General features: G+C 47.6%; 1 protein-coding gene across 1 annotated transcript in view; it reads right to left on the bottom strand.

Annotated features, from left to right (window-relative positions):
- Positions 1 to 13,819, bottom strand: part of GRAMD1B (GRAM domain containing 1B) — a 246,433-nt gene extending 232,614 nt beyond the window's left edge. The window contains exon 1 of the mRNA XM_058687109.1: positions 13,692 to 13,819. Coding sequence (XP_058543092.1) covers positions 13,692 to 13,717 — 26 coding nt within the window. The 5' untranslated portion in view covers positions 13,718 to 13,819. The remainder of the gene's footprint in view (positions 1 to 13,691) is intronic.
- Positions 13,820 to 25,809: the final 11,990 nt, after the last annotated feature.

The raw sequence follows: 25,809 nt of genomic DNA, 5'->3' as shown, positions 1-25,809 counted from the left end.
AGTAAAGGACCTTACATTCAGGGGATGCCTGGTAAATTGTTTCTGGCGGCTTTGTTTCTTGCAACGTGGTTGTCCTGGAAGATTAGGCTTGAAATCAGAGAGAGATTTGAATCCCAGCTCTTTTTTTTTTTTTTTTAATTTTTTTAATTTTTTAACGTTTATTTATTTTTGAGACAGAGAGAGACAGAGCATGAACGGGGGAGGGTCAGAGAGAGGGAGACACAGAATCTGAAACAGGCTCCGGGCTCTGAGCGGTCCGCACAGAGCCCGACGCGGGGCTTGAACTCACGGACTGTGAGATCATGACCTGAGCCGAAGTCGGCCGCTTAACCGACTGAGCCACCCAGGCGCCCCTGAATCCCAGCTCTTAACGCTAGTAAGATAACCTTGAGAGGCCACTGTCTCCTAAGTCTTGGTTTCCTTATCTGTGATAGGAGCACAGCACCTGGCACATGGTCAAAGTTTCAATAACAGATTGCTGCTGTTGAAGATGATGATTCTTCATACATAGATTTAGACCTGAATCAACGCTATGGCGAAATGAATATCTTTTATTGAAACCCTGCGATTACTCTGAAGGAAGCTCACTCGTGCAAAGGTACTTTCTTGTCCTAAAAGACCCTGGGGAAGACAGATGCCATCACGCCTCACCTAAGCTATGGCAACCCAGCAACACAGCCCTAAATTGTGTTTTACTATAGCTCGTTTTTAGGATTGCTTCTTCCACGCCTGTCATCTCACAATCCAAGCACCGAGCACAGAAATGAGAGCCCATGACCTCTACACTGGGGTGATATGGGAATAAGAGCGGAGGGTCACTGTCTGTTGCTTTGCAATTACTTAACCAAATGGCAGGCAAGTGCACCGGGAGGCTCTTACCAAAATAAAATGTGAGGGTTGTAATGCCTGTAGGGTCAGTGATCTGAAGAATGGCAAGACTGTTTTTAACTTGCCCTTCCCGCATTAGACGTGAGCTAGGCAGCTCTCCAGCTTTTCTTCCAAAGATAGTAAATCTGTGGTAAGAAATCTCTGGACCTTGATGATACCCATGTTTGAGAGATGGCTCCTTGAAACTCTGGACTGTGGTTTCAGTTAAAAGTTCAACAGAGACAGTGGTCTATTATGAGAGGGGAAGGTGGCTGTAAGTAGTAGAGTGGTGTTTACGTCACATGACCATTTTCTGTCTCCGAGACTCAACAACAAAAGGGCGTGCCTGGCAAGATGTGATTCAGTTTGACTGGGGCAGGGGAGAGCCTGACAGACAAAACACAGAGTCACTGAATGATCATTTCAGAGCAGACGGAAACAAGAACACAGATAGCACAGGGACGATCCAGAGGACAACAGAGTTTAACATTTTGGAAGCAGTTAAGAGCACTGGAGCAGACCAGGGAAACAGTCTTGGCATAGAGAGCGCGGACACACTGGAACACCTACCCATCTCACATCTTTCTTTTTTTTTTTTTTTTTTAACGTTTCTTTATTTTTGAGACAGAGAGAGACAGAGCATGAACGGGGGAGGGGCAGAGAGCGGGAGACACAGAATCCAAGACAGGCTCCGGGCTCTGAGCCGTCGGCCCAGAGCCCGACGCGGGGCACGAACTCACGGACCGCGAGATCGTGACCCGAGCCGAAGTCGGCCGCCCGACCGACTGAGCCACCCAGGCGCCCCTCACATCTTTCTTCATGGCTAGCATGTCTGAATGCACACTCAGTAAAGCTATTAACATGGATGACCGCATGGCTGTTAACTGATATTTCTGTCCAGATGGGATTCTCCCTGGGGAAAGCAAAATCAGGCCGCAAAATAATCAGCAAATAGGAAATAATTCTCCACGATGACCGTGAGTTCTGTACCGTTAAACCCTCAGGAATGACAAGTTCTGGCAAAGAGAGCCTGTATGATTTCCTTGAGGGCTCTACAATATAACTTATTTTACGGCATGTTCCAGGGAGGCAGAGACAGGAAGCCAGGGAACTTTCTTTTATGAGCAGTTTAATTGATTCCCGGTCACTGGTCAAATGATCTTCTCCCACCTATGAAGGTAAGAGATTTACCTCGGAGATTCCCTTCTTTCTAAGCATGGTGTTTACCCTTTTCCAGCAGGCCTTTCCTGTGGAGTGACAAAAATCCCAGAGTTAGAGGCCCTCCTTAGAACCCCCTTCTGCAGCCTGAGGCATCTAATCCACGAAACTGACCAACAAGGCCCAGGGCAGTGACTTGGGAGGACGTCTGCTTCTTCCAGGAGAGCAAACACTGGCTCAGGTCTCCCCGCCAGGGCAGGTCACACACACTCAGTGCCACAACCTCAGCAGCCCAGAAGCCAGGAGACCAATGATGGGCAGGGAGGGAACCCTGTGCCCACGTTATAGAAGATTCATCCACACCCTCCAACCTTCCACCTGTAAGATCAAGTAAACTCTCCTGTCGCTCTACGTGGTTCCAATCTCAGCTGTTGAAGAGACCAACACCGTTTTAGAAAGAGTTGGCTCTCAATTATCAACACAAATCTTGGCCTGTTAACAGAGGACGACATAACAATCAGAAGATCGATTTTTATCTGCCAGTCACGCGCACATGAGTTTTAAACATGTCCTGGTAAAACAAAGTTTACCCATTCAAATGGGTAAACTCACCGAGGGAAGGGGGCAATCGATTCAGCGGGCGCAGGATGCAGCCTTCACAAGATAATCTGCACGCGGGGCAGACGGAGGGCCAGAAAACTTGACACGTTGCCCCCACAAGCTGTCACCTAAATGGGACACCGTTATACCTCACCTCAACACATCTGCCTCCAGCAACTGGAGATTAAATTGCTATCGCTAAATTCTGTGGCGAGAAATGGGGGTGCCAGTTCCCAGATCTGCCCCAACCAAATGTATGGGCCTGGATGACCGACTTTTCTCTTTTCTCTGGGCTTCACTTTCCTCTTCTGCATAAGGTTATATGAGAGGATTCTAGGCCCCTACGTAGCCAGGAATATATAAAAGTAAGCTACAGAAGGCAACAGGCATCCTAATTGTTAATATTTCTTATCCCGAGTTCACCATAAAGCTAAGTAATGACTGAATCGTCAGAAGGACACGTTGACAGATTATTACCTGGGTAATCGTGTTTGATGTCTACACTAAACTCCTGCGTTTAATGTGCTACTGTCACAGCCTCGGAAGAAAGTGGAACTGGCTATAAGGAAGGATAGACTGACCTAGAAAGGATGCTTTCAAACGTTGCTTCCGTGCTCTGGAACTGAGGTGAACAAACAAACAGGCAGATAAAACACAGCGGAGACACTTTTTCCCTGACTTCTGAAGCCTCTTTGGATGGCACCAATTGCTCCCAGACACCTAGGGATTGTGTTCTCTTGGTGTCTGTGTGCAGAAGACAGACAGGCAGTTGCCCCAGACTGCGGATGTTGCCATGATCTAGCCAACAACACCTAGAAACGGGGAGCCCGAGACCAAGTCTGGGGGCGGGTGGAGACAGGATAGACAAAGCAAAGAGAAGTCTGACAGGACAAGTCAGAAAGGGTCAGACAGGCAGAGTTCACCACGTGCTAGTTCTGTTCCCTCACTGACAGAAAGATCCTTTGTCTCCCGCAGCAGGCCCAGCGTATGCTTCTGGTGACATCGCTGATAGGAAGCATGCGGCCCAGTGGTGAATCAACCCCTCAGATACGCCAGATTGGATGAAAATGGAAACCACGGTGTTACCTGGCTGGACTGGGGTGTGGGGAATGGCCCAGAAAATTCACTTCGTGAACCTAAAAGTCCGTGAACTGAGAAACGGAACGTGTTCTCTGGAAGGGACAAATTTATTTTAAGCCACTGCAATAAAATAAGACAAAATAATAAAGCCCATTAAAGAAACAACAACGACAACAACCGTGGCTTGGTGTTTCAAAAGTCTCAGGTGAAAAAAGGCTGCCGCCACATGTTTTAGATGTTCTTCAAAACACCTGTCAATCGGGCTGGGCACCTGGGGGACAGCAGACACGAGGAATCATCTAGCACAGCACCCTGTTCCCAGAGAGGCCACACCGCACTCACCCCAGATGGAGAGGGACCACCTAATGTTGAATTTCACAGCCCTTCTGGGTTACCCATCCAACAATAAACGACTCCACCTTTTGATAATACAAATAGGACAACGCCAATTTAAGGTAGGTGGTTACTGACAACATCCCGCTGAAACGACCATTTATCCAGGTGTCAACCCTGGAATCTAAGTACCTCCGAGATCGTCACAATCTCCACCTCCCATCCTTTGACATTTCTCATTCTGTTGCTCCCTTAAACCACTTCCCTGTCATCACTCTCCCGGTTTATCAGCCACCTTCTGGCTTTACTTTCCTCTGGGTCCCTTTCCTCAACAATAGCCTCGACAGCCCTCTCAGCGTGTCCATGGTTTTGCCAAAGCTACGTGACACAGCTCCTCCCCAGGAGAAATCCAGCCAGCTGCTCCCTCTGCCCGGCTCCTGAAAGGGGGAGGGGGATGGAGACAATGGTGCCATCACAGTGTACGTTTTCCAACCTCAACCGGGGTCTGGTCTGTATGGAAATCTTTCTGCTTGCCCTCAGCCAATAATTTTGACTCTCGGAAAGCTTTCCATTCTTCTTTAACTCCCCACATCACTTTCTACTCTAGCAGAAGAGGATTTCACCTCTTCTCCACAGAGGAAGTTAGAAGTTACCTCTTGAAGCTCCTTCCAATGGTTCTTCATAATTGCACTTCTGAAAGGGACACCTTTTGCTACTTTCCTACTTTCTCCAAAGAAAGGGGCATTCCTTCACTCTCCTTGTGGGGTTTTAGTGAGAGTGAAATAAATCAATAAACATCAGATACATAGCACAATGCTTGGCAGGCCAGAAATACCGGTACCCTTCCTGCCTTCCCTCTACAAATTTAGCCCCCCCCCCTTTTTTCTTGCTAGATTCTGTTACCTTCTGAGTTCTTAAGAACTCTACTCTCTTAGCTGTTTCTTCTCTTTCCTGTATCTTTAATCTCTCCCTTCCTATCTAGAGGTTTCCCTCCTATTGAAAAGCATATTCAAGTGATTCCCCTCTTTTTAAAAATCTTTTCGTTCTTCCTTCTAGGTTTTCATGTTGTCCCCCCTCAAATATTAAGAGCAGGGCTCCAGAACTCTCTGTTGCCTTCAATTCCTAAGCTCTAGGCAATGTTACTATCTTGCTCCTGTCCCATTTTCCTTCACAGTTTCATTGAAACTGTTTCTGAGAAGGTTACAAATGACCCCTTACATCTCTACTCCAATAGCCTCTTTTCAACCCTCATTCCGCTCAGGCTTTGCTCTCTTTACCTTCTCTTTCAACTCTGCTTCTCTTCTGGTGTTTCACCTCCCAGTTTATGGCTAATGACCTAGTTCAGGTACCACCAAGCTAGCGCATTAATGCAATCGATGGCTCTTCTTCCTTCCCTCAGCCTCCACCATCCACCTGCTACTAAATCTTGATGACTCCTTTTTAGACTAATTCTCAGATATGGACAGTCCCTTCCAACCTTTCCTGCCAGAATTCAGACCCCCATCAAATCCCATCTGGGCTACTCAGCAGCCCCTTTATGGCACCTGGTCTTTGGACTCTCCCTGGGTCTGTTCACCCTCCACACTGCTGCCGGCTACTTTCCTAAAAAAACAAATCTGTTCTTCTTGCCCTTCTGCTGAAAAATGTCTTGGCTCCCAGCTGCCTCTGTTAAGTACAAGCTGTATAAAGTGGACCTTAATGATCTGACTCCAGGAGCTCCCTGCTCTAGCCTCACCACCTCACCTTCTAAAAGGTTCCTTCTCCATCTGGAACATGCCCTCACCCTTGAAAACCCAGCTCAAATATAACCTCTTCTGAACAAGCTTTCTCAGATTCACCTGGGCTGGTTCTGCTCCCTGCTCTGGATCTTGTGTTCCCAAGCCACCTTAGTCTTACCTCTGTAGAGCAATTAACAAGTTATCTTGGGCTCCTCTCCTTCATCTTCCTTAGGAGAAACCATGAGCTCTTTGTAGAAACCATGATTCTTGGATAAGAATCATCTTATTCAACCCTGCATCCTCAATGCTCATCTGGTTTCTTTTTTTAACAAATGTTTGTTGCAAGAATATAAAGAAAGGATGTGGTAAAAAAAAAAAAATGACAGAAATAAAGAACGGAAAAAAATCGGGGTAAGAACATGTTACATCCTGTCCGCAGCTGGTGGAGATAAGATATCCTAGGAGAAAAGAATAAGAGATAAGGACACTTCACCAGTGCTCTGAAAAAGCTAGATTCCAATCCATCAACTCATTTCTTTCCACTACCCACACAGGAATAAACTCCATAAAAAGTGCAAATGTCTGGATTCTTCGCTCTGCTATTTCAGTCTTGTTTGTACCACTTTTTATCCTCTTCCAAAATCAGTTCTCAAAATTTGATCACAGAACCACCATTATAATGCAGGTATACAAGACAGCCCAAGGCCCAATCCCTAAATTAAATTGTCTGTTGCTAAGAGAGATCAGGCTTCAGATAGAAGAGTCAAAACCTAGCATTAGCATTGAACTCTGGTTCCTGAAGCATCCAGGTGTTAAGAATGATCAGATTTTAGGAGAAAGAAAAGAACAGATGAAATTAATTTTTAAACTCAGTTTTATAAATCTTCCCATCTCATCCACGGTTGGGCAAACACTTTTAAGAACACAGACCTGCTGTCCCTGCTAACCTGTTCCCGCTTCTTGACAGGCCAAAATGTATCATTCAGTTGGGCTGGTCTGACTGCTAAATACAGCTGTCAACACAGCCTTATTTACCTGGGTTTGTGCTTTTTCAGACACACAGCAGGAAGCTCATGCATGCAATACATCAGCCAGGACCAGAAATTCACATTCTCTATTGATTGTTGCCAACTGAGTTCAAATGGAGGCAATGGCCTCAGCCAAGATGAAGAAAGACCTCAGAAGACCCGATTTATAGGAGATTGGAATCCTGAGGGACTTGCCTCAGCAATCTTTTGGAAGTGGCAGTTTCCCTCAAATTCTGCTCTACTTTCTTCGCCTTGCAGAAGCTTTTGTAGCCACTGGTTCATCTGGAACAAACTATGGGGACGACTCTCCCTTCGGGATAATCTACAAGAAAAGGAGGGCTATCACAGTTATAAGGAGTAGGTATAACGCCAACTTCATTCAGCATTTTCTTGGGACTTAAACGTCAAGAAAATTTGGCAGTGATTAGCATACCAAAACATAAAAGGCAGGCGGGAGGTGCCAAGAAAAGTAATATAGCCTACTTCTTTGTTCTAAATTCCTTTCATTAGGTTTGCATAGGTATGTATATTTTGAGGAATCCTTTTGTGCCTCAACTACTAGGAGATGCTTGGGCACTCCTACCCGCAGAAATAAAGAACTAATGACCGATCATGGAAGACGCTAGGGACAAAAAGAGGACACTGGGAATTTAGGGTGGAATCCACAAGACAAAGGATGGTATCGAAGTATCTGAGAACAGTAGTGAAGAATAGATCACAGTATTTAAAAACAGAATGTTGGTGGAAGTCCCGGCTCTACCGTTTCCTGCCCATGTGAGCCTGAACATCGTGTCTCTATGTCCTGGTTTCTGCAACTATAAAATGCGGATGATGATAATTTATTCTGCATAACAAAAGAGCTCCATGATCAGTAACACAGAATACCAATGGTATCTCAGTCATGAAATAATAATAAGGAAGGGTTCAAGACACTTGTTTGTTAAGTGTCCATACTCCTATGAGATGGCTAACTACGTCATTCTCACCAGCACAGGGGACACTTTCGGATGAAGACTTTGTGTAAGCTCTCTACTTCCAGACAAGCGGAGCAGCTCATTCTGGGGGTTCATTTAAATAAAGACTTGAGCATGAGGAGGCTCAGAGCCCCAAGTATAGAAGTCTGGGGAAAATGCACGACCCAGCAATGATGGGGACATTCACGTCTGGTTCCACGGGCTGTGGGGCTGACGCTGCTCAATCATGCACCATCGGGCTGAGCGTCCCGAGTGACAGACTGAGGCTCTACACCTGGGAGGCCATACTTCGAATCTGACCGTACTAAAGAAGGTCCCAACTTGGGTTTTATCTTTTTTCCTTTTCCTCCGAGATGCAGAAGAAATTTCCTCGTCTACAAAGCTATGCCACACAAACCGCCCGAACCAGATAAGCAGGAAGAAAGAACGCAGGGAGAAAATACGCAGGGATGCTCGACTGGAGGGAAGGGAAGGAAACTGGCTTCTGCTTCTCTCTTAATGGACCGTCAATCCTTCATTTCCTCGGGTCTTTGAACATACGCCCATATGGCTCATGTCAATGCTTCCAATTGCTCTCTGCGTCAGAGACGGAGATACCTTTTTATAGTCACTGGAGGGAATATTCTCTGACTAGTGAGCCTATTTAGTTCTGGAGGGAAAGATCAGCCTCTACAAGGCCAGCCAGCGGAAAGCGCTCCTTCTGTGTCACACTGTCCGATCCGTCGCGCTTTTTGAAGTCAGAACGGATTCAACAGCAGTCTTGCTACCCAGTCTCTATTGCTGGATTTGTCAAAACAGCATCTTAAAAGTTAATAGGTGGAGAATCATATAAATTGTCAATGTCCATGGCAAAAGAGCCATAAACACCCTATTAAATACAAATATGTACACGGAAGTGACAAGCCTTTTGAAGAGTCTTACATTTTTATATCTACCCAACAACCTTATCTTATTAATTGGTCCCCTTAACGTGCGTTGTTATTTTTCTTTCCTCCAAAGAATGGCTATGTGCAAGGGGCATGCATTTAATTGCTACTAAATCTCCTGGGACATAAGGAACTAAGTCCACGTCTAAACCAACAAAACATTATCTGCTCTGTGTTCTAACCAAGTACAAGATGCACAACGTCCTTATTCTTGCTGCCTAAGCACTGTAACACCAGCATAGTACACATGAGCTTCCTGACCAGGCCAACAAATGAGGCGAGTGCCCAAATTGTAAGCAGGACTTCCACTTGGGCCAAGCTCAGCCAAAGCGAACACTTTCTTTTGCATCTAGCGAGATCTCCAAGAAGAAATGGACCAAGAAGTCTCACAAAGGCTGGAATCAAACCCAGTGTCAAAAAAAAAAAAAAAAAAAAAAGTACAGGAGGGGGAATGCTAAGCTCCTCCAGAATCCAGTTAACTGGAATTCTTCCTGCTAACAAGCCCAACCAAGCCAAGGAACAAGGTTCCTTTCTGGCTTCTGCCCACCCTCATCAAAGCATCTCTTCATAGGCTGTTATCAGAGCCCCGGCTTCTCTGGAGGATGCCTTCTTATCTGATTAAATGGAATATTATGTTAAATATTCAGCCACCCCGGCACTGGCTGTGTGGGTGTGCTGGATAAAGTCTTCATGAACACGCCATCCCAGGGTCATTTGTTTAATTTCAATTCTGCAAAATGTAAAAATAGAAAAGAGCTGCCGTTGGAGGGCTGAGGTTTGACAGCTTCAATGAGAAGGCTCCAGGAGCACAAAACCCATGCTGCTGGCTGGATCGCTGGCTTTCTCCCTCTGCCAGAGGAAAAAGGGAAGAGAATGAACCTGCAAGCAACGTACCGCATTCACTCATCTTCGCTCTTTCCCTCTATTGCCTTTGCCTGCACTTACTGTCTGCATTTTTCTCCTATTCCACCCGCTTTCTTCCTCTGCTGCCCCGCCCTGCCCTCCCACATCATTTCTACATGCCAATTTTCTCTTTCTCCTTCTCAGGGACCCCGTCTGCTCCAACAGCCTCGCCTGGGGCTCGCTTACCTTCTGGAGCAGCCGGATTCCAGGCTCCCCGGGTCTCACACACTTTTCCAGGAATTGTTCTTCTGTCCCATTCCCATTCCTACCCCCGACCAGTTCCCCATGTTCCAGACACCAAAAAAGTTTAGGAAGATGGCGTTTGGGATTTTGGAGATCAGTTGGATTAAGTGGGAGAGGAGCCATAGGGACGGCCTATTTTCACCCCTCCCCCCCCTTCACCTAACCGAATATGTATGTTTATTACTCATTCAGTTCTGCAACTCCTGGTGGGAGTCAGGGTGTGCAGGCAGGGGCGCCCCGCTGCGCTTGTGTTTTGGCCAAATCAATTTTTAATTTTATGAAGTTTTGTTGTTTTTTTTTTTTTAAGAAACGCTCAAGTTGCACTCTCCATTTCTGATCTTTTGAAGCCACCTCTGCATTGGCCTTACTGCAATTCAGGCCCAGAAAGAGAAATCTTTTTTTCACTAGGAGTTCCAGAGCGGTGCCAAAAGTCCCCGTGGATGCTGAGGGAGGAGAGCTGCCTCCTGCTTCAAGCCTCCTGCCCTCCTGCGGTCTCAGAAAGGTCCCACTGCTTGACCTAGTTCCAAACCAAAGCATTCAGATTGCTTCCGTTAATATGGCTGATGGAGCTATGGGTTCAGCTCACTCCCTGCGGCTAGAACGGGCTCCTCGCCTGTGGGGCCCATGAACTACAGGAGCCATCCTTTCCCTGAAACTTTCTCCGATCGCCAGTAACTTTCTCTGAAGACAGAACTTCCCGGCTGGTTTAAGGAAAGCCTAACAGAAAAGGTGGTTAGCAGACCGCTAACTCACAGATTCACCAGCATCAACCCACTCTAGAAAAGAACATTCCTGTTACCATTCCCATCTTACAGATCTATACCTGAGTCCTACTCTCTCCCCTGTCCAAAGAACTCGATTTCCACACACACCAAATAAGCCTTCAATAAATGAAGGTGACCCTCTAAACAGCATTTGCCTACTCAGGATCCTACTTCCTAAAACACACACACACACACACACACACACACACACACACACACACACCCTTTACTAGAATACCGTCTCCACTCTTGCTGTCTCTTCATCAGCAATGTTACTTTGCTATGCAGATACACAATACATACCCACCAGGTACAAAGTGGATACTGGGGCATCTCTTAGAAGCCAGAGCCTTGTATACACCAAAGTAAAGGTATATGGAACCCCGGCATCTAAAGATACACGCAGTGGGCACCTGGGTGGCTCAGTCAGTTGAGCATCTGACTCTCGATTTCAGTTCGGGTCATGATCTCACAGTTCCTGAGTTCAAGCCCCCACATCAGGCTCTGTGCTGATGGTGCACAGACTGCTTGGGATTCTCTCTCTCTCTGTCTCTTTCTCAAAAATAAAATAAATAAACTTAAAAAAAGAAATAAAAGATATATGCGGTGTTTCTGTTTTGTGCACATTGGGATTTGGGGTCAAATCAAGGAAATGATTTCAGCACAATTTGAAGAACATATCATTTTCTGCCTTGGCAGAAAATGCAACGTACCAATCTACAGATGCAAAGGGGGGAAGGAGAGGGAGAAAGAAAAGATCCTGATCAAGCTGAAAGAACAATGAAAATCAAAACAGTATAAACTACAGCAGGCACCCCTGGAGACAGCAACCCCCCAGCAGGGCAAGTGGGATGGGTGTAAACAGCGGCCCAAAGAGCCACAAACAGCCACCCTTGTAAAAGCAGCAGAGGGCGGCCTGGAGTGCAGCGGCAGCCTTGGGGTACCTCAGTTGCCAGCGTCCAAGCTACAGAGGGGTCTAATGGGGAAGCCCTGACGGAACCGACAGTGAGCTAATGCGCAAAGACAGCAAAGGACTGCTAAGGTCCAAAAGCAAAGGTGGCAGGGACCACCTTTCCAATGTATTCGCCTTATAAAGATGTGATCTCATTCAAGGCCCATGACCCTTGAATACAGCTAGACAAGAAACCGACTCAGGCACTCGTATTCGGTGACAGCGCTAAACGGGGGTGCTATAGCAATACCCCAGTTTGGCGACACGCTGATCAGTTGCTCACTAACAGTTTCTTTCCAACACTAACGCCAAAGCCCGGTTCCAAATCTCTGAAACCAAGCAGCCTTTGAGCGTGGGCAGGGGAAACGGGAACTTCCACAAACCCCTGAATATGGAGGACGATGCCTGGCAGATCTCTTGACCCAAGTTGCAAGTTGAGGACAAGATCTTCTGAGCAAGTTACAAAGTAAAGGAGCCGGAGGGGAGGTTCAGGCAAACACTGGTGACCGCACCAGCAGCCTCGCTGCGCACCATCAAAGGCAGCCAGTTCCTTTTGCGCGCAGCAGGGAAGGCAACACGGACAGGGACACCGGGTAGAAGCAAGCGACACGATCTTCAAGTAAGGAACAAAGGCAGAGGCACCACTGAATAGAGGGAGTAAATGCTAACCTCCCCCAGAGCATGAGACCGAATTGCTCATACAGGAGACATCTGTTTATACTTTGCCCTCTCACCTTCTCAACGCTGTTTAATGACAAAGGTCACATCACACCAGAACCGGGTGGAGGCCTCTCTTTGATGTGTGCCTGTTCTACCGTGAGCCTCAAGATCACGCTAGGGGCAAAGTGGGACTTTGGGGTGGGAGACAGAAAGGCAGCATTTCCAACTCGTTTCCCTTATTGGCTTCCCCGAGCTCCAAGCTCAGCCCCAGCTGAAATATGCCCCTCTTGAAAAGCAACCCCACCCCCACCCCCCCCCACCCCCAGGCAGAGAGTTCCTCCTCCATAAAACACTCGTTGTATCTCCAAGAGGTGACGTGCCCACATAAGCACTGGCAGAGGAGACAGCTCAGCCCCCTGCACAAATTTCTTTATCCTCTCCCAGAGTGGTGGGAGTTTTACATCTGCTACTGTCATGAAAACATTTTATTATTTTTTTTACAAGTCTCTCTCTCTCTCTCTCTCTCTTTTTTTTTTTTTTAACTCGCTTGGATACAGCTAGGGATCTTCCAAGTGTATGTGATGTGCACAGTCCTTCCCCCTCTTCAACAACTGCTCTAGGCCCACCAGAACGCACAGCCTGGGAGCACGCGATCAAGTGCTTATTCCTACGTGGCCTTGGAGCCACGTGCCCTGCTGAGGGACTTCCAGAGGAAGGGGGTTTCTCCGGGCAGGAGGTTGGCTGATGGGTGCAAACGAGTTGTTTGGGCCCTAACAACTTCCTTCGGATGGCCACATCTCCGCATCTACTCCACAAAAGTAAATCCATTTCTTCTGGAATGGGACTCCGTGCATCCCTAGGCCCAAACCAGGCATTCCTCCAATTACTAGACCTCCCATCTCCACCCTAGGAGGAAATTAGGAAAAACAGAACCTCTCCTTAGCCTTTCTGGGCATTTCCAGACAAACCCCATGATGTCCACTCTGTCTGTCTCCCCAACTTTGGGCTTCTACAACAGAAGGGAAATCGGCATAAAATTGATGGGGGTGGCCAGGTAGGGTGAGGGAAGCATCACCCAGGCACAAGGAAAGCCGGCGTCCCCAGGACAAACTTTGTAGACTCAGTCTCCCTACCCACAGCCCTGCCCTCACCACTTGCCTGAGCACATCTCCAGAACTGAATGGAGGAAGAAGCCAGCCTCGCCAGCTCTTGGAAATTCATGAGGGAGGTAGTCTACCCCAGCGGTTTCCTGGGGACACCAACTCTCAGGTGTGGACAGCACAGCCAGGCCACAATCCATGTTAATAGCTTTACCCTGCCCTCTGGTAACTTCCAGGTTGCACTCAAGATTCCGAGAACGAACAGCACCTCTCACTCCTGCCCCAACGTTTCCACAGCCGCCAGTGTCCCCCGGGGCTACCCCATTCTCACCCGGGCAGCCAGCTATGGTCCTTCCGGGGCTGAGGAAGGTCCAGAAGTTCTTACCTGGGTTTTCTGGGGGATGCGCTCATGGGGCCCGCCTGTCGGGGCGCCCCGGCTGCCGGCTGCTGCTCACCGCATCTCCCTGGGAGCCCGGCTTTGCAAAGAGGAGAGCCAGTCCCATCTGGAGCAGGGAGGAGGCGCGGAGCCCGAGGCCGCGTGGAGCCGCCCGGGTGGGGGCCGCACCCCAGCTCCCCAAGGGGGCGTGGGCACAGTGGGCGGGGGCGGCTGCACCCGGGAGGGGTGGGGGGCGCGGGAGCGGGCGGACCCCTCCCCCGGCTGCGAGACTCCCGCTGGCTTCTCGCCCGCTGTCACGCTGTCACGCTGTCACCGCATCACGTCCCCCTCGGTCTATATAGGCATTGCCCCCTCCCTGCCTCTGTGCTCCTCCCCGCGTCGTCCCGACTCTACCTCTGTGGTTTCCGCTCCTGGCTCCGTCCCTCTGCCTCGCGTCCCCGCGCTCCCCTCCCTCCTCCCCTCACCCTCCCTCTCCCGGTGCAGCCTGCTGCCTGGATTCTCCCGGTGTTGCCTCGCTCAGACATTTAGCACTGCAGTGCAACTCGGGGACACACAACCAGCCGTTGCCTTTAAAACCAACCGCTCCTTTAAAATCAGACCATCAAGTTTAGTGCAGAAACCAGCAGCAGAAGCGAGGCTGCCTGGGGCTTAGGAGGGGGCCTGGGTTCAACTGGAAATGAACTGCCACCCGCCCCCCACCCCTCGGCTTCCCGCAGAGCTGTGAAAAGGGGTGTGAGGAAGGCGGATGGAATAGATCAGCAGAGTCCACAGGTGACCCCCAAGGTCTTCAGGATGGGGTGGAATCCCAAGTGGGTGGTGGCAAAATCCTAGCACTGCAGAGCAGGGCAGAACCTCAGGAGTCATCCGGTTCAAAGCGCTCATTTTGCAGAGACAACTGATGCTCAGAGAGGTGCATTGACTGGTTCACAGTCACACAGCTAGCTAGAAAGGAGACCGGAGTCCTGGGATGGTCAGGACACCCAAGTTTCCGAGCCTAAAGAACACTGTCGAGCGGCCCAGGAAGTAGCCTGTGCCTCTCCCTCATTCACTCTTGCCTCTGTTTCACCCCCGTTTCTGGCAGGTCGCCTGAGCCCATCAAGGAAAAATAATCAGCCAATTTACAAGGCAATTCCCCGCTCTACCCAGAACCACTTCTTAACCCCTCCCTTCTTCCAGGAAGGCTGCGAAGAACGAAAAACACCAAAGGTGCAGCAATGCTGAGGCCGACTGAAGAACAAATCCTTTCCTATTACTGTCTTCCAGAAATCCAGCTAACAAGATCTGCCTTACAAAATCCCCAGTTTCCACTTCTCACTCTCCTCCTTCCTCTCCATCCTTCCCGGAGTCCTGACTGCTCTCTGACACATTTTCCCCACGTGCTTCCTACATGGACACTAAAATCCTCCCTGGCAGCATCAGCCTCTATCCAAAGGGCCTCCTTGCCAGAAGACGGGGGCAGGGGGTTGTCCTTGGCATGAATTCCCTCCCCAGGAGATGTTACTATCCCTGGAGGAGTCTTCTCACACACGGGTGTCTGGCCCCTTGGGCTGGAAGTGCTTCTCCGGGCAATGAGATTAAGGGCCCCTTCCGGCTGGCTGAGTTCCAGTATTTTGCACTCAATAGACTCTCTTTTGGGAACTTACGATGTCTATTTCACACTATGTGCCTTGGGGTAACAGAGAATGACCCCTACAGTGGAGTTACACTGTAAATCACCACGGGCTCCTCTATCAAATATGGCCGCTAAAACGCAGGTGGTAGGAGTTTGAGCCCTGAAGCAGGTACCCCAGCCCCACCCTTTACCAGCTTGGTCGACCTGAACAAGGTATTGCACACCTCTCTAAGCCTTTGGGTCCCGGCATGAAAAATGGAGAAAGTCACGGACCCTTGCCTGGGGAGCGAATGAGCTCCAAATACGAACTGCCTGGAACACGGTAACGTTTTTTAGCTGTTACTCATACTGTTGTCCACGCTGCTATTCAGGACCAGGCCGCCCTCACAGAGACCTCATGCTTACACCTACTGAGTAACCCTGACCAAGTTGCTTAATCCCTCCCCTCTTCTCTCATAATCCCACCTATCTAAATCTCTCAAATGGGGATAATACGTCCTTCGTGGGACCGTTGAGAGGATTAACTACAATAATACATGTGAAACAACTAGCAAGGTAGCCAGACACATAATAAACCACCAACTCCCAACTTCACCTCCAGTTACCAGATGTGGGAGCAAGCTATTTATCCTTTCCAAGCCTCACAGGGTTGCAAAGATTCATGTAACATCTGCAAATTATCTGGCACAGAGTAAGCGGTGAATATGTGCTAATTACCTTCCATCCTTTTCAAAACTGCTCAAAACTTATTTTTACCTGAAAGCATTCCCACCATATCTCAGTCACTCACCATCTCACTCATCCTTCACTTGAGACCCTGTAATACCAGTGTGTCTCATTTGCATGTATTTACATCCTTTTCCCATTCCCTCATTCACTTAGCAAAAATGTATTAAATACTTCCGTGCTATTAGGCACTGTGCTCTATTCTGACATGCATGTATTTCTTTTATATTGATTTTCAATTCCCAGAAGCTAGGAATGTGTTGTGTGTGTGTGTGTGTGTGTGTGTGTGTGTGCGCGCACGCACGCGTATGTGTTTAAGCAGGCTCCAGGCCCAACATCAGGTTCAAATTCACAACCCTGAGATCAAGACTTGAACGCTCTACCAACTGAGCCAGGCAGGCGCCCCTGGTTTTCCATGTGTTTTTAACCTTTCACCATCTCCTATAAATGATGCCATAGCCACAGGTACACTGAGCTACAAGGAGGCCCAAAGAGTCTACCAGGCAACATTTTTTTTAATATTTATTTTTGAGAGAGAAAGAGAGTGCAGTGCGAGAGCGGGAAGGGGCAGAGAGGGGGACAAAGGATCAGAAGCAGGCTCTGTGCTAACAAGCAGACGGCCCGATGTGGAGCTCGAACTCCCGAACAGTGAGATCATGACCTGACCAGAAGTCAGATGCTCAACAGACTGACCCACCCAGGCGCCCCTATCGAGCAACATTTTCATTTTACAGCCCAGGAAGGATAATCGACCTACACTCATTACGAAAGCTAACAGAGCAGTGATTTCTTGCCTCCTTATCCATCGTTCTTTCAACTATGCAAACAAACCTTCCTTGCCATCTGCTCCACGGAACACTAGTTGCTTGGAATGTTAACAGGTAGCACTCCGACACAGGGTTCCATGGCCAAGTGCGTTTGAGAAATAATGGATTAAGCAAAGTGAACCACGTTTGACTTTGGTTTTTTGTTTTACTGCAAGACTTTTCACCGTGCATTTATGAGAGAGGGATATAGTACACCTCACTTGTTAAATGCATTCAATCAGGAAAGCCTTTCTCATGAACATTTGGGAAACTACTTACCTAAGACACAGATTTAGGGAGCATGGTGCCACGCGATGTGACTGCTCAGTTGGTGTGACCTCCAGAGAGGTGTTTACTCATGACAGGCATTTGGCGAGTTCTCTTTAATGGTGGTAGTGGCAGTTTAGCACTTGGCGGTCAATGTACCGCTTTGGTGATACAGCAGTTTTGCTGAACCGAAAAGTGCAACCCTTCCTCTTTCTTCATTCGGTGTTAAGTCTGTTACAGTCATCCCCACAATAGCTCTGTTCTCTCAGAGCTGGGAGGAAGTGACTAGTAAATACTCTTTGAGCAAGCTCAGAAGTGAGCAAAAGGGGATATTCATCATTAATATAATAAAGAGCTTCCTTTAATTGAACAGCTGCTACACACCGGGCGCGGTGTTGGGTGACTTATGTTTATATTTATAGTCTCTGTTTTCTGTCTGTATCCTTATAGCCACTTGAAAGTGAAAGTCTCCATCTCCCATTTTGAAAACAAAAAGGCTCAGGTTCAGAAAGTTTATGGGGCAAGAGGCCAAATTAATCCAGTGACAAAATGACAACTACTAGCTTCCCTGTAGTCATGGCAATTTTCAGGGAGCGTAGGCATATTGTGTACTAGAACACCCTTTATGGGACATAGTTCTCTCTTTCACGGGAGAGGCAACTACAGACCAAATGTTGACAAATGTCCAATTAAATAAGAAATAGAGCCAAAGAAATTCCTTTCTCAATGGTCTCCCCCAAGGGTCCACGCACTGGACTCTGCCCGTCAGCTAGAATATGTGAAGGGTACAGGACTCCCATTAGCTCCTAAAAAGGAACCATGCTTCTTGGGGTCATCATTTCACAGTATATGTGAGTCAGTATGCTGTAGCCCTTAAAACATAGTGCTGTATGTCAATTACATCTCAGTAAGACTGGAAAAATAAGTAAACGAAAGGAAGGACAGCATCAACTGATCAGAGAGGACATTTTGTATAAACAGAGAAAGGAAGACATAATTTTCTCCCCAGCACTGGTAGGAACCCAGGCATATGGAAGCAGGACAGCAATTTAATTCTGCCTTTCTCCCTCTCACCTACAGAATCTGTGAAAATTAATCAAGGGAAACTTCACTGAAGTAAACTCCTGATTCTAGAAAGGGAGGCTAGAAGGGGAAGCCTGGGCCACTCCATGTCGATTTCAAAAAGAATTGTCAATTACAGACCCCACTAGAAGAAAAGTCAACAGAAAGCATCATCAATTACAGGTCCCAACTAGGAAAGAAGTACATTCCATCTCCTAAAAGATACCCAGTATCCCTGCAACTAAGTCAGCGAGACACCATCGTCACCTCTTGCTTTTCTCCCCTGGACTTTCCTTCAGAACATCCCCTCCCAATTTCCTCCTTCTTCTCCATTAAATAATGTTCCTCTACTTTGTGGGACTTGCCTATGGTTTTTGTGATAGTTTCCTTGTCACGCACTGCAATTGCGTTATTCCTGAATAAATCCATTTTGCTGGTAAAATAACTGGAAATCTTTTTTTTTTTTTTTTTTTTTTTAAGGAGAACATAGCCTTTCAGACTCCACACCAACCTCACCCTTCATCCCCAGCAAGAAAGCCACACCTGCCAAGAACATGGGACTCCTCCTTCCAAACTAAACCTTCCTAACAACTACAGCTCACTCTTCCCTACCTGTTCTGGATGGGGTCAAGTCAAAGCACCGGACATGCTCTGGTAGCAGCTGCAGGATGAGAAAAGGGCTCTCCCTCTCCAGGAGGTCAGAACCCTACAGGCAGCCATGGCCACGTGCACCTCCTGGCCAGAAATACAACCAGGATTCCCCCTCCCCCCTCCCCTCCAAGGGGATTTGGAGCAAAAACCAAGCTAATGAGACAGTAAAAGCAAGAGAAAAGAGAGCAAAGCTTTGTTATTTCCCCAGGCAAAAATCTACCAAGAAGCTTCTGAGATATAAATTATACCTGCATAGCTGAGCCTGGAGAAGTGAGAACAGGGACATTTGGGTGGTTCTGTCATCAGTGGATTCTACTGTTTGTCCTTCTCAGAAACACCTGCTGTGTGGCTGTGCAGGTATACAGCTGTGCATGTATTAAGGGTCCCAGGGTATGAGGGTGGGTAAAACATCAATATTATATAATAACTATTATAATGTATCAGCTACTGTACTGAGTGCTTGCAATTCAGAATTTCCTGTAATCCTCACAATAATCCTATTGAAGTTAGGTTTAGTCATCCCCACTTAATAGAAGAGAAAGCTGAGTCTTAACAAAGCTTGAGCGACTTGTCCAAAGACACGCAGTATTTAATGTGGGCACCTGTCTTTTATCTGTGACGGATAACAGCCTGAATGTAGCATTTCGAACATACTCTTTTTGGAGAGCAAACAGTCCTGTGAGGTAGATCAAACACTTCTCCCAATTTGCACGTGAGGAAACTGAGGCTCAGATAGGTGAAGTAGCCCTATTCCGGTCGAACAGGTAGAAAATGATATAGCGAGGTCTGGAATCAAAGGCTTACTCTACCACTCAGTCACTCTAGCAAGATAGGCACTTTCCAAATGTTGGAATCCTGATGCTTCCAAGAATCAGAAAATATGTCAGTCCTTGAAGAATGCCCCTGAAAATTCCCATGGCCAAACCAGTCAAGGCAAAGGGCAAATGCTGGCGGGGGGGGGAGAAGATTACAAAAAGCCACAGAAAGGCCAGAAGAATCCCTGGGATTTCCAGTCACTGCGTATGGGTTCCAGGAGCTGGAGTCCCTCTGCCTCTGTATCTCATAAACCTTAGGCCAAATGTTTAGTTTTTCCTGTGTAGAAAAAATATTAAAGATTAATGATAATACTAATAAAAGCGTATACTCCCAGGAATACCTTGGAGTATGGAGGTTCTGACCTCCTGGAGAGGGCGAGCCCTTTTCTCATCCAGTTCATCCCGGTTCCAATTCAGACCACCACAGTAAGGCAAATATTGCAATAAAGTGAGTCAAATGAATTTTTTGGTTTCCCAGTACATATAAGAAGTTATATTTACACTATACTGTAGTCTATCAAGTAAGCAATAGCCTTATATCTAAACAAATAATGCCCATACCTTAAACCTAAAAATACCTCATTGCTAAAAAATGGTAGCCATCATCTGAGCTTCCAGGGAGTCATAATCATGGATCGCAGATCACCGTAACAAATACAACACTACGATAAAGCTTGCAACATTGAGAGCATTACCAAAACGTGGCAGAGACGGGAGCAAATGCCCTTGCAAAATGCCGCCAACTATCTTGCTCGGCACAGTGTTGCCACAAACCTTTAATTTGTAAAAATCACAGTATCTGAGGGGCGCCTGGGTGGCGCAGTCGGTTAAGCGTCCGACTTCAGCCAGGTCACGATCTCGCGGTCCGTGAGTTCGAGCCCCGCGTCAGGCTCTGGGCTGATGGCTCAGAGCCTGGAGCCTGTTTCCGATTCTGTGTCTCCCTCTCTCTCTGCCCCTCCCCCGTTCATGCTATGTCTCTCTCTGTCCCAAAAATAAATAAAAAACGTTGAAAAAAAAATTAAAAAAAAAAAAATCACAGTATCTGCAAAGCGTAATAAAAGAAGGTATGCCTGTGGCTAACTTTTGCAAATTTCAGGCACCATTAGAAGGAGACAAAGGACCATCAGAACAAGGTCCAAGTGAACCACGTTATGCACCTGGGGCACTTACCATTGGCTATCATTGTTAAACCCCTTCTCCTACAGAAAAGAAGTAGGAGGCGACCAAGATCAGCCCTTAGCCCAAGCCGGACTTAAAACAGAGGACCTGGCTCCGAAAAGCGCCAATGAGCTGCCTGAGTTGCCTGCTATTGTCGACCAATCAGCGCGAGGCGCTTCCAACCAATCAGGAAGGAGCGCTGCCCCGCCTCCTCATTAGCACATCGTACCGGACAGACCCACTGAGTGGGAACCTGAGCGGGAACTTTCTCTATATAAGTAGGGCCTCCTGAGTGCTCAGCGGGTGTTGTGTGAGCACTTTATGGTGGTTTTCTGTTCGGGTCGGGCTGTAGGCTGACTATAGCCTTCCTTTGGGTTGGGTGTTTTTTGTTTTTTGTTTTTAACTTTCTAGTATTTTTTTTTTGAGAGAGAAAGAGCGTGAGCAGGGGAGGGGCAGAGAGAGACAGAGTCACAGAATCCGAAGCAGGTTCCAGGCTTTGAGCTGTTAGCAGAGAGCCTGACGCGGGGCTCGAACTCACGTGCCGTGAGATCACGACCTGAGTTGAAGTCAGGCACTCAGCCAACTGAGCCACCTAGGGGCCACCCAGGGGCCGCCTGGGTTGGTCTTGTTCCTATAGTTGTCTTGCCTGGAAACGGGTCGCTGGTAACAGAAGTAGCTTACTTTTACTTAATTAGGAGTCATGCTATAAGTTATTTTCTCCTTTGGCAGATAAGGAAAATGCGGTGCCAAGAGGTGAAGGAATTTGCTCAAGATGATCTCTCTAGTTAGGGCAGAGCAAGACTTTAAACCCAGGGAGTGTGCTGCCAGAGTCCAAGGGGGAAAGAGCTGACGACTAGGGTATTGTTGGACGCTCTGACAAGGCCTGTGGGTACCAGCTTTCCTGAATTCTTAGAAGAGACCCTTGGTAAGCCCCTGCTTCTGAGGGAAGGGTGCTCTGGGACCATCATGTCCCTTCCTCCAAGCTGGCCTTTGCCCACAGGCCCTCAGCTAATGTTTCTGCCTATGACCCTCCCAGGGTCACCAGCTGCCCCTTGTCAGACCCGCAGAAAGAGAAACCAGGCTGGCTGGGGGAGGGGTGCCAAGCAGGGGACTTCTCTTCCTCTCCTCCTGGGAGCACCCATCTGGTCTGTATCACCGGCTGATTTGTGCTCCAAAAAGCCTGCTTTCAAGTGAGGGTAGTGGGATTTGGTCCCATAAACCAAGCCTGTTAATCCAGTTAGGACTTTCCCCCTGCCTATGGGCATCACCCAAGCCTGCAGGATCTACTTTGGGCATTGAAACAAGGCTCCACCAGGAGTCCTGCCACAGAGAGGGCTAGGGGCTCCTGGGCCTTTCTTTTAGGGAACACATTTGACCTAAGGGATTAGGATGGCTTCCTCCACTCTTTCCCTGCTGGGTGTTGAGACACATTGTTGAAAAACAGAGGCAAGAGGATATGGGTGGGGTATGGATGTATGACACCTGAGGTGGTAGGTAAATCCAGACCTATCCAGGTAAATCTCAGGAAGCCCACACTCAAGTCTGGAAAAAGGGGGTTTGAACTTGGGGTAACCATTTCCCTTCTTTGGGCCTTACTTTTGTCCTTTATTAAATGAGAGTTGGATTGGAGGAACTGTATGAGGTTTCTTCCATATTTGAAATGGAAAGAGTCCTCCAAGGAGAGAATACGGCCAAGGTATGCCTCTCCTGGGACAGCTCCTAATGTCTCTCAAACACAGAACTCCCATTCTTCTGGACTCCACCCACTGGGCTGACGCAGAGGCTGTTGTGGGGCGTGAACCCAGGTGCCATGAGATCATGACCTGAGCCGAAACCAAGAGTCAGACGCTTAACTGGCTGAACTACCCAGGTGCCCCCTGGGCTCCCGTATTCTCTCAGCTGAGCCTCACCGGCTGCCAACCTTGGGGTTAGGTCTTTATTTGCTTCAGACTTTGCTTTCCTCTTTTAATTAATACAATGAAAAAACTAATGAATCTGTATGGGGTGCCAGGCAATTAGCTAATCAGAAATATGGTTAATAAGCTTTGGAACATGAAGTGTCTCGCAGAGAATATCTATCCGATTCCTCAACCGTGTCAGGCTCTATTCCTGACAGGCAGTGGCTACTGAGAGCACAGCAGGTTAGATGCTTTATTTTTAAAAGGCTTTCCCTGGCTCTGATTCCCCCTCGTGTGAAAGAAATAAGGCAAGGCCAAAAAAGAAATTAGGCTGGAACACGAGAGTGGAAAAGCAGAATTAGGAGGCCAACCTGGGATCTTGGGCTGTCCGTAAATCTTAGAAGTGGGTGCTGAGTCTTGATTCGATAGCTCTGTACAGCCACACTAACAAGCCATCCCTAAAGCTGTTTGGTAGTGACGACTGACGAGATGCCCTGTCCTTTGTCAAAGTCCCCTTGCTCTTTCTCTGCCACCGGTTGCTTCACCTAATGTTAGGGGCTATCAGAACTGGAGTTTGGCTGCAGGACATTCCAAACCAAGTCTAGGACTCGAAATTTAAGTCTTCTGCCCTTGGAGACAGGGCACAGCAGACATAATGAGAAAAGCCCATCCAGGCAGATGGCCCGTGACACGTGGGGAGGTTGGTGACAAGCACTAGGCAGTGATGCCAGCAGGGAGGTCCCCAAACCAGAGGTGAACGGTGAAGTACAGTGTCACAGGCAATGTGGGAGGTCTGTGGGGGTGCCCAGCTTCTGGATCCCACTCCCGAATGGACTAGTGTGAACAAAGAGGGGTCCTGTCCCAGTGGAGCTGGGTACTGGCCAGCTGATAAAGTCAGGACCATTTATAGATGAGAAAACCGAAGACCAAGGCCAGCACGTGGCAGGGCTGGGATGCAAACTCAGGTAGCCAGGATCCAGATCTTAACACCCTACCCTGTTTCCTCCCAGCGCTAGGCTCGATCTATCTACACAGGCAGTGTAGGGGCCTGGCAGGAACCCGGGAGGTCAAGGCAGAGTCAATTCTGGAAATTGTTTGCCGACGGATTATAAGCCACCATGTGAAGGGCCTCTCCTGTGGGTCCAAATAGGGTGCTATAGGCTCAGGAGGCATATGGGAAGAACTAAGGAGTGAAACCCCAATTCAGTGAAAAAGCACTGAGGAGATTCTGCAGTCTCTCTCCTACAAGTCAAGTGTCCAGACTCCAACAGATTCACCCCAGAGTGCTGAAATAACATACCAAAAGCAATGTCAGACCCACATCAGTAATTCTGAGCAATTGTGGGAAAGTGAAAGACCAAAGCCCTGAGTTCTTGTTTTTAATTATTATTTAAAAAATTGTTTTAATGTTTACTTATTTTTGAGAGAGACACGGAGTGTGAGCAGGGGAGGGGCAAAGAGAGAAGGAGACATAGAATCTGAAGCAGGCTCCAGGCTCTGAGCTGTCAGCACAGAGCCCAAACCGGGGCTCGAACTCACGAATTGCAAGATCACGACCTGAGCTGAAGTGAGACACTTAACTGACTGAGCCACCCAGGCGCCCCCCAAAGCCCTGAATTCTATTGTCCTTTCCAGAAAAGCAGAGACTGCAGAATCTCTAACAAACGGTTAGGAGAGATGATTAAATACATAACTTAATGCTACCAAAGCAAAATCAGACTGGAGTCCCTAAGAACAAGTCATACCAACATAAATGAACTTACCGTTTAGATGGGCTTACTCTGGACGTCAAAGTATGCTTATTAAATCCTTGTGTATATCTTTTATTCATTCAACATCAATCGAGAATCTGCCACACAGGAAAGCATTAGTTAATGAGACAAGTCAATATCTTTTCTCTCAGAGTGTACTGGGAAAAATGAGAAAATAAATGTGTAAACAACAATTTCAGATAAGGATAAGCGTCAAGAAGAAAATTAAACACAGCCATGGACTTGCCAGAAGGATGGGGAAAGCTTCTCTGAAGGTATCTGAGCTGAGACGAGTCTGAGAAGGAGCCAGAACTTGTGACGATCCAGGAGGAGTTGTTTGAGGAAGAGAAAATAGTCAATGCAAAGTTGAAGACGCTGAAGCGAGTTTGGCATGTTTCAGAAACCGAAAGAAGGCCGCAGTGTCTGACCTGCAGCGAGGGAAGGGAAAGTAAGGGGAACACGCTGGGGACGTGGGCAGCTTTGCAGAGATTTGCAAACTGTGGGCGGGAGTTCAGATTTCATCCTCCGTGAAAGTGGAAATGACTGAAGAGTTTTAGCAGGGGAACGACAGGATTCAATTTACTTTTTAAGAAGATGGCTCTGGCTGCTATGTGGAGAGCGGATAGGACCTCTAGCAGGAGTTGACACGGGGAACCAGTTAGGGACTCAATGCGTTTGTTCAGGGGAGTGAACTTGGTGGCTTATGCAAGGGTGGTCCCGGTAGAGAAGGTACAGTGAGTCAGATTCAGGATACATTTTAGGTGTTGTTGTTGTTAAGTTTATTTATTTATTTTGAGAGAGAGAGAGCAGGGGAGGGGCAGAGAGAGTGGGAGAGAGAGAATCCCAAGCATGTGCTGCATGGACAGTGCAGAGCCCAAAGCAGGGCTCGAATTCGTGAAAACCGAGAAAACATGAGCTGAAATCAAGATTCAGACGCTTAGCCGACTAAGCCACCCAGGTGCCCCCTAGGATACATTTTGGAGAGACAGATGATACCTTCGGCTTGCAAGCAAATAGAATTTATTTTTAATTTATATATATATATATATATATATATATATATATATATATATTTTTTTTTTTTTTTTTTTTTTTTTTTTTTAAATAATGAACAGGAGTGCCCCAAGAATTTGTAGTGTTAAATTCTACAAGAGCACGGCTAGACCTTTAGCCTTGGCCTTCTATTTGTTGAGACCATGTGCCTCCGTTTAGGGTATGAACTTGCACAGTCCCTGATTTAGTATCTCCCTGGTAGCCTTCCCTCTAACGTCTAATCCGGCTCCCATTTTTGTGAACTGCCTTCTCAGGCAGCTCTGACTGGATGCAACATGCGTACTTTGCAGTCGATCTCTGTCTACCT

This window comes from Neofelis nebulosa, chromosome 10, assembly GCF_028018385.1.
Source record: "Neofelis nebulosa isolate mNeoNeb1 chromosome 10, mNeoNeb1.pri, whole genome shotgun sequence".
NCBI lineage: Eukaryota > Metazoa > Chordata > Mammalia > Carnivora > Felidae > Neofelis > Neofelis nebulosa.
The sequence above is the reverse complement of the archived record's forward strand: the minus strand, read 5'-3'. Positions and strand labels throughout refer to the sequence as shown.